General features: G+C 57.8%; 1 protein-coding gene across 1 annotated transcript in view; it reads right to left on the reverse strand.

Annotated features, from left to right (window-relative positions):
* Positions 1 to 9,379, reverse strand: part of TNIP2 (TNFAIP3 interacting protein 2) — a 28,683-nt gene that overhangs the window by 1,831 nt on the left and 17,473 nt on the right. Inside the window, exons 2-5 of the mRNA XM_007471622.1 lie at positions 5,329 to 5,620; positions 3,302 to 3,378; positions 2,246 to 2,544; positions 2,042 to 2,126 (exon numbers count right to left, since the gene is read on the reverse strand). Coding sequence (XP_007471684.1) covers positions 2,042 to 2,126; positions 2,246 to 2,544; positions 3,302 to 3,378; positions 5,329 to 5,620 — 753 coding nt within the window. The remainder of the gene's footprint in view (positions 1 to 2,041; positions 2,127 to 2,245; positions 2,545 to 3,301; positions 3,379 to 5,328; positions 5,621 to 9,379) is intronic.

A 9,379-nucleotide genomic window follows, 5' to 3' on the forward strand; every position in this document is an offset into this window, starting at 1 on the left:
TGAGACAGGCCCCCGTCTTGAACTTGAGACCTCGGACCAGGGTGAGGCTGGGGGGCCCCGAAGCCTGGAGCTGAAGCAAGTAGGCTGCTTACAGCACCCAGCTGGGGGCCCCCAGTTCTGAAGGGCTCTAAAGTCACCGCTGTGAAGGATGTGAAGGACAGCGCCCAGAGACAGGGAAAGAAGCAGCACATGGCTGGCGAGTTCAGCTGGTTCCCTAGCCCTCCATGCTCACAGCACTCTACATGCTCCATTCTCAGGATCCCTCACCCTCCTGGGAGTGGCCAATTGCACAGTCAGGAAGGGGTGAATGGGGAGCCGTGAACTTGACCTCAATCATGTCCAGCCCTGGGGGTGAGGTGTAGCAGCTCCAGCTGAACTAGCCAGGTAGACAAAGGTTCGCAGGGTACAGCTGGGTCAAGTGACTCATTCACAGAAGGAAGGATATTGAATTCTTCCTAACAATTTCTTGTTCCCACTGTTCTCCCTTACTTATTACCATCTGGCAATATTTTACTATCCTGTACTTACAGGGAGTTTTCGGACAATCTCACCTCTTAGCAACTTTTCTCTTCTTTCCTCCCTCTGCTGTCATTCAGTCTGTCATGTAATCACCATTGGTTTGCTTTGGTTACTGGGTGCCAGGCCCTTTAGCGGGCCTGTAGATAAAAAGTCCCAGCCTGCCAAGGGCTCACTTTCAAACTGGAGAAATAAGCCCGGTTCATCATGAAGACCCCAGTAAGTTCTGTGCTGGTGGCAACAGGAGGAAGAGTTGGGACAAACAGTCAGGGCCCCTGTCAGGGAGATGCGGGGAGGGGAAGGCTTCTCAGAGGCTAGTTAGGAGCACGTTCTGAGCTGGGTCTTGAGAGGTGGAGGATGGTTTTCCCCAAGAAGGAAATGGTGCTCATTCTGGGGAGAAGGAAGGGGTGCACAAAGGCCTGGGATTTGAGAAGCACGTCACGTTTGGTGAGTGATAGCAGCTGAGGGCACCGTGAGCTGGCTGAAGTGACGGGGGGCCGGGGGGGGGGGGGGGGGGGGGGGGTGTCTCTGGAGGCAGCAAGGGTGCACGTGGCACGGCCGACATGCTCACCCCCGACGTCAGCCCTGAAGCACCGTGACCCCCGGTGCTCATCACGCCTCGTGTGGGAGCCTCAGCCCAGGCGGCGGGACCCTGGCTCCTGGCCCACAGCTTCACCACCACCCGCCCCGGGGTGTCGCCCAGGGGCCGAGCAATGCTCCCAAGTGCTCCCAAAGCTCAACGGCCACAGGCCGCAGCGGAAAGGGGCTCAGAGGCCACTCAGTGCACAGGCCCCGGGCCACCCTTCTGTCCACCAGTGGGGTCCACAGCCACGCAGGATGGGGCACTGAGGGTGGCTCCCGCCGCCCCGAGGCCAACCACGAAGGGCGGTTCCGGGGTAAGCTCGGCATCCCCGCCCCACCAGGGCGCTAGCCCCTCAGGAGGATGTGTATCGGGTGCTCTGGGCGGAGCCAGGAAGGAGCAGGGAAGAGGTGTGTGGGCGCCCGGGTCCTGCAGTGAGAAACCATCAGTTCCCACCCAGGCCCAGCCTCCCAAGAAGCACCCCCTATGGCGGGGCGGCACGGAGCTCAGAGTGAGCTGCGGGGCCTGCCCGCCTGCACGGGCCCATCTCCGTGCACGGGGGCTGTGAGCTGGGGGGGCGCCAGCAGACGCCTGGAGCCTCAGCGGCTGCGTGTGTGTGACAGGGCGACCAGGGTCCCTGCCGCACAGCGAGGAGGGGACACGCGTGCACGAAGCTCCCAGTGGGGAGCCCGAGGCCCAGGACGTGCCCTCTGGGTGCAGGACAGGTGCGACAGCCACCCCCGAGGTCACGCGCCACCACGCCAACATCCTCTACTGACACACGGTACGAAAGGGAGGTTTTCTGCCCCCAGGCACCGGGCACCGCGGCTCTGCCCGGAGCACAGAATCAGGGTCTCGGCAGAGGCGGAAAGGGCTTGAAACCGATGAAAGAAACAACGAAGGAAATGCCCAGCCTGGACCGGAGGAGATGGGCCTCCGTTCTACCTGTTTGCAGGGTACCTGGCGCTGCAGCAAGGCCACCCGTTCCTCCAACTCCTGGATCCGACTCTGAGCCCGCTCCCGGTCAACCCTCTCCGACGTGAAGTCGTCCTTGTACGCGAGGATCTGTGAGGAGACGAGACACTCAACCGTCAGACGGCAGCGCCGTTTCTGCTCAGACAGAGAAAGGCCCCCAGCGCCCCCCGGCACCTCCCAGCGCCCGGCCCCGGGGTGGGGGGCACCTGCTGCTCCAGCATCTGCACCCGCTCCAGCGCGGCGTCCCGGGCCCTCCTCGCGGCCTCCAGCTCCCGCCTCGCTTCTGCGCAGTCGTTGATTTTCTCCTCCAACTGTGTGTTGAGCCGGGAGATCTCCTTCCTCATCAGCTCGGGCGGGGAGGGCCTCTCAGGCTCGAGGGGGGCCTGCAGCCCTCTCAGCTGTGCGTGGAGCCCCCTCACGTACTCGTCCCTGCTGGCGTCGTAGCGCTGCCACTTGGCATTGAGGTCTTCCACCTGAGGAGGCCGGAACGCTCACGGTGGCAGCGGCTGAGAACCTGCTGTCAAGCCAACCTGAACCGTGAAGCTATTCACTAGCAACAAGGAGCAGAGTGAGTTTCCCCTTAACTGAGAGTTGCCTCAGGGGACCTCCCTGGTAGCACAGTGGTTAAGGATCCGCCTGCCAACGCAGGGGACACGGGTTTGAGCCCTGGTCCGAGAAGATCCCACGTGCCGCGGAGCAACTAAGCCCACGAGCCACACAACTACTGAAGCCCGTGCGCCTAGAGCCTGTGCTCCGCAACTGGAGAAGCCACAGCAATGAGAAGCCCACGCACCACAACGAAGACCCAACGCAGCCAAAACTAAATACATTAATTAATTGATTTTAAAAAAATAAAAGGAATGAAGGCCAAAAAAAAAAAAAAAAAGTCTGTTTGCTCTGTGCAGAGGGGACACTAGGACGTGGCAACAATGGCCACAAACAACTGCCGTAGGCAGAAGCGGACTTGCTACAATTTCCCACCGTAAAAGCTGTACTTGATAGTAATTCTTGTTCCTCATTTACCCACATGTGAATTAACGTGGGGGCCGGAGAATGACAAGCGTGTTCTACACGTCCTTTTAGGCAAGTATGTCGGCCTATGGGGACTGCGCGCATCAGCCGCAGTGGCCTGAGGGCAGGGGCAAGCCCCGGGCACAGCCGAGGGGAGGACCCTCATCTGCGGGCCATGCGGGGGAAGCTCTTCCCGAGCGACAGCTGACAGACACTCACGTGAGTCGCCCTCTGCTTCAGCCGCCGATTCTCCTCTCGCAACTTCTCAACCACCACGTGGACAGAGCCGTCCCCAGCTGCACACGCTGGCTGCGCAAGAAAGGAGCGGAGAGCAGGCGCCGTGTCACCGAACGTGACTGTCGTGTGCGGCAAGAGGGTAGGAAGCCACACCTGGAGACTGAGGCCGCAGATGGTCACTGCAGCCCGCACTGCGGCAGGTGGGACGGAGACAGGAAAGGACGTGCCCCTCCCCGAAGGTGGGGGAGGGGTGGTCCCCACCCCGCCCAAGCCCACCCCACGCTGGGGCCAAGCCTCGCTCAACCTTCTCCTGCCTGAGACTTTCCATCATCACGGGAGTCGGGAGGGCAGGAAGCTTAATCTCACCGTCCACCAAAGAACCTTCCAGCCCAGGGCCACAGGGCCACCAGGAGCAGGCCCGGCCAGGCACCCGGCTCCCTCCCTCTGGGCCCACCACACTGTCATGTCACGTCACGCAAGCAGGGTTGAACTCAGTGATTCTGTACACGGCAGTCCACCCGTGCCTCACTCGGGGTCTCGGGACTCATGCCCGGAAACCCACGTGCCAAACAAACCAGCCCTAACGGTGGTGGGCAGAGCTAGCCGAAAAGTCCATCTGAATCCTAGGAATTCAGTGCATTTAACAGTATGGTGGGCTGCATGCTGGTGCCGGTACTTTTGAGAATTCCCCTCGAATGACAAAGGAACTACATGTCCTAACCCAGGGGGCACCGGGAAGCCCCGGTGACTCAGCCGAGTCCAGGGCTGAGGAGTGACGCGGATGTAGAGCCTGGTAAGAGCTCCGGCCCCACCCCTGCCCACGCCAAACACGACTGCGGCTGTGTTCAAATCCCCAGAGGGAAATGACACAGTGACTCAAAATCAGACGAGAACACAGCCTGCCCCCAGAGAACACTGTGGTATCTGAAATATGTCTGTGTGCCTTCTGAGGTTCCCTTTTCGTGGAATCCACCCACGGAGACGGGCAGTTCTCAGACCGGTTTTCAGACCAAGGTTCTCCCCAGCGGGCTTCCCAGTGGAAATGCTGCTAAGGGGCTGGAGGGCCTGTCCCCGCCTCTCCCGCGTTTCTGAGTCAGCCTGGCTGCAGCCTCAGGATCAGAGAACTGCCTGGAAAAGAGGAATCGGGGCGGGGCGCGGCGGGGCGTGCACTGCGTGGAGTCAGACATCTGGGCGGGGCGGGGCGAGGCAGGGCATGCACCACGTGGAGTCAGACAGGCAGGGATGGCGGCCTCGCCCCGTGCTCCCAACACCCGCAGCCAGGAGCCGCCCCCCCCATCTCCCACGTAGCGAATTCCTGATGCTGAAACCACGCTGTCCCCTCCCCCACCAGACCGCACACACAGCCACAGCCCAGCTCCACGCAGTCCTGCAGGCCGCCTGCCCCTGACCCCGGCCCCCGCCCCCCTGCCCAGCTCCCTCCCTGCTGGCCCCACCCTGCCTAAGGCCTGGCCAGGGGTCACAGCGCCAGGTACACAGAAGGGCTCCGTGTCCTCCGTTCACTGACGCGGGTACCCGCCCTGCAGGAGGGCCCCGGCGAGACCAGCCCTGCTGAGACACGTGGAGCCCTCCCCCGCCCCGGCCCGCCCGGCCGATTCCTCACCACCGGCGGCCTTTGGAGGCGCAGCCCCTCACCTGCCTGCACGTGTGCCAGCGCCTGCTCAGGACACCCCTCCCGCCCCTGCTCTGCCTGCTTCGTCCTCAGCGAAGTCTGATGAGACCACAGTGCCACCTCCCCAGGGGGACCAGGGTCAGCTGCAGGTCTGGGGGTGGCAGCTGGTGACGCAGGCCACCTGCTTCCCTGTCACGTTCTGCACCTCCCACCGTGCTAGAAGAAATCCCCGAATGGGCGGGCTTTGCTGCAACCCTCACTATGGAGAGCAGGAGGGGCCCTGGGCGCCCCCCGACCTCCGTGACGGCTGAGGGATCCTGAGGCGCGAGACGAGGCCTCCTACTGCACCTCGGTCCGCATCGTGGCGTGCTGACACCACAGCCTACCTCAGGGCTCCTCTCCCCTGCGTCCCCCTGTGCGCGCTGGCATTCATCCAGACACTTGGCCAGATGCTGGCACATGTGGGCGGTGGCGGCCAGAGTCCTCCGCAGCTGATGCGCCTCATCGGCCAAGGAGCGGCACAGAATGTCGCTGGCGGCTGGGGCCCGCCCCTTCTGGGCCGCGCTTCTCCTCAGCAGGGCCACTTGCTTCTGCTCCCGCTCCTGCTGGCTCATCAGCTGCTGCGTCTCCCTCTCTTTTTCTTCTAGTTGCTCGGAAAGTCTCTCGATTTCCTAAGGGGCAGATTTAAAAGCACAGCTGACTTGACTATAAGAAGCAGTATCAGGAACAAACATTCCTAGAGCAGAAGAAAGTACGGCACAGACACCCATCAGTAGGCGATAAACGCGCTCATTTGGAGGTTGGCTTCTGAACGAATAATTAACTTTGGAGTTTTCAGCCCATAAAGTTCTAACTGAAACTTCACCTAAAATTCTATTTTCATGAGCAAATTCATAATGTTAGATTTTACATCATCGAATTACTAAGTGCGGCAATTCCAAATACTTCTTGATGGGAAGGGTAGAAACTCCACTGCAGTGGGTAGCCCCCCCAAAAGATATGCCCACGCCCTAACCCCCGATACTTGGGAATGTGACTTTACTTAGAAATAGGGTCTGTGAAGATGCACTGAGCTAAAATGAAGCCATACTGGATTAGAATGGACCCTAATCCAATGACTGGTGTCCTCACAAGATGAAGGAAACATGGACACAGATACAGAAGACGCCCACATGCCGACAGAGGCAGAGACTGGAGTGATGTGTCCGCAAGCCAAAGAACACCAGGGATGCCGACAGCCACCGGAAGCTGAAAGACAAAAAAGAAGGGCCCTCCCCCAGAGCCCCGGAGGGAGCACATCTCTGCCAGCGACACCCTGATTTTGGGCTTCTGGCCTCTAGAACACCGAAAGATGAAGCATCTGTTGTTGTAAACCACCCAGTTTATGGTACTTTGTTACAGCAGTTCTAGGAAACTAATACACCCAACCCCAATTAATTTTTTTAAAAAAGTCCTTAAAATTACAATTTACTTTAAACCCAGCCTTAGTTTTGTGCTTTCCCATTTTCAGAGTAATCACCAGCATAAACAGTACATAAGGGACGTGAAGCAGGATGAACCAGTCCTTCCTACAAATGAAAAAACAGCTTCAGAAAAGTCAGGATTGAGCCTGAGCTCCAAGTGAGGAAGTGGCAGGAGAAGGATCTGGGCTCCACTCGGGGAGGCGCTCAAGCTCACCTCCCGCGTGCTCACGAGGGGGGATGGACCCCAGGAACCGAGAACCTTCTTAGCACAGTGGAATGGAATACAGGGCCAATATTACTAACGGAACCCTGAATTACTACTCTCTTACCTGCTTTAAAACAAAAACATGTGCATGGTTATAAAAAAATTCAAACATACAGAAGGAAAGCAAATGAAAACGTCAATTCCTTTCTCCCAGCAGCTCCTCTGCCCCCAGCTTCACTCTCCAGAGGCAGCTACTCACTATTTGGGCACACGGACCTTTCCAGAGTGTTTATAAGCATCTATAACACATGTATTTTTACACAAACGGATGCTACAACACGCTTTTCTCCTCCTTAGCAATATACCTTATTCCACAGCAGCACAGAACCTGCCTTGTTCTTTTCAACCACAGCCTGGAGCTTCACGACAGATTCCAGATTTACTGAACACACACCTGTAGCCGGCAGACATGTGGCTGCTTCCTTATGCCCGTATGCAAATACAGCCACGGGATAAATGCCTACAAGTCACATGGCTGGGACTGTTTTTAAGACTCTGGGGCTAAGAAATAATTGGTGGGATGGACCCAGAGATTATCATACTAAATAAAGTCAGAAAGAGAAAGACAAATACCGTATCATACCACTTGATATGTGGAATCTAAAATATGGCACAAATGAACTTATCTACGAAACAGAAACAGACCCACAGACAGACGTAGAGAGCAGACTTGTGGTGGCCAAGGGGGAGGGATGGATTGGGAGTTTGCGATTAGCAGGTGCACATTATTATATAGAGAATGGGTAAACAACCAGGTCCTACTGTATAGCACCGGGAACTGTATTCAATATCCTGTGACAAACTGGAATGAAAGAGAATACAAAAAAGAATGTATATATGCACATGTGTGTGGAATCAGACATCTGGGCGGGGCGGGGTGTGCGCTGCGTGGAGTCAGACATCTGGCCTGAATCACTGTGCTGTATAGTGGAAATTAATGCAACACTGTAAATTAACTATACCTCAACAAAATAAATTAATAAAACAATAAGTGGTGGACCTCAGGAACACAGCCAGTCTCCGGGTCCCAGCCTGCTCCCCGGGCCTGCGCGCATCCACGAGGCAAGGGCCGCTCCCCGCGCTCCTGCACCCAGACACCCCGTGCACCTGTGATAACCAATCCATGGATAAGCCCAGCATGTGACCGAATCACTCCAGCCAGGTGATCCAGAAAACATTCTCGAAACCTCTCCCTCTCTCAGGAAATTTTTTTTTTTTTTTTTTTTGGCCGCACTGTGTGGCTTGCGGGATCTTAGTTCCCCGACCAGGGATCGAACCCAGGCACTTGGCAGTGAAAGCGCTGGGTCCTAACCACTGGAGGCCCCCCAGGGAATTCCCTCAGGGAATGTTTAAGAGTCCTCTCCTTCCCATTTCCCTTGGACTTCGCTCTAGAAATGAACAGAAAGAGAGCAAAGAAGAAAAACTGCAGTTAGAATGACCGGTTTGGCTCTCTTAGCAAAGGCCTAGAGGAAGGGGCTGTTCTAGATCTGCCCTTCACAACAGGGGCTCAAAACAGGAAAGAGCAGAGGCCTGGCAGATGGTGAGGCAGACCGTGAGGGCGGCGGGGGAGATGAGGAGGTCAGGCCCCGGCAAGTGGGAAACGTCCACCAAGTGGGGAAGAAGCAGCAGGACTGGTGGCGACGGGTGTGACACGTCACCGGGAACGAGCCCGTCAGCTGGAACCTCCGCCCCGAGGCGTGTGGCGCTGGCACTCCATCACGCCATCACACCTCCCTGCCCTCGACTCACAGGTGTCACAATCTCAGGGGTGCCAGTCAAGCCAGGTGAGATCCACTCTTGGAAGGTCATTACTTTCATTTCTCCACCTTTGGGCCCCGACGACCTCACCCCTGAACCCAAGGAGAAGAGGCCTCTCTCTGCAAAGCTGGCCGGTCGGCATCCATACCTCCTCCCAGCAGACAGCCCTTCAGCACCAGGCTGCACCTGCAGGACTGGGAAGGGGGCGCTGGGGGCCACCACGCATGGCCTTCTGAGCCTGTCCACATAGCTGGGGCTGCCGGCTGGTGCGAAGTCACTTGGTCTGGGTGAAGCCACGTCCACACAGTGCGATGGGGCATTTACACAGCTGAGAACCAACTATATAGCCTTCTTAGCATAAAATACTATAAACAGGAAAAAGAACGCCAAACTCCAACGAAAGCTCAGGCTCTCACTGCTGATTGTTTCCTGGCCTTGCATTTATTTGTTCTCTTTAAAAACTGGCTGCTTTTGAAGGCAGTCCAGCTGGTCAAGGCCACTGTCCCAGGTCCTTACCGTGGAAAATGCAGCAGGAGCCCCTCCCTCCACAGTGTCACAGATGCCAGGCCCGCCGCAGCCCACCCGTCGCCTGGACTCGTCTTCCCCTGCCAGCATCACAGCTCTGAGGTGGCCTTGTCACTACTGGTGGGATAGACATGCCACACTCCCCGGAGCTGGACCTAGTCACCCTCCACAGTGGCTCAGAAGTGTACCTGGAGTAGACACGGATGGTAAAGAGAGACCTGCCCTGGGCTTCCCTGGTGGCGCAGTGGTTGAGAGTCTGCCTGCTGATGCAGGGGACACGGGTTCGTGCCCCGGTCCGGGAGGAGCCCACATGCCGCGGAGCAGCTGGGCCCGTGAGCCGTGGCCGCTGAGCCTGCGCGTCCGGAGCCTGTGCTCCGCAACGGGAGAGGCCACAACAGTGAGAGGCCCGCGTACCGCAA

Source organism: Lipotes vexillifer, unplaced genomic scaffold, assembly GCF_000442215.2.
Source record: "Lipotes vexillifer unplaced genomic scaffold, Lipotes_vexillifer_v1.1 scaffold328, whole genome shotgun sequence".
In the NCBI taxonomy this organism is placed as follows: Eukaryota; Metazoa; Chordata; class Mammalia; order Artiodactyla; family Lipotidae; genus Lipotes; species Lipotes vexillifer.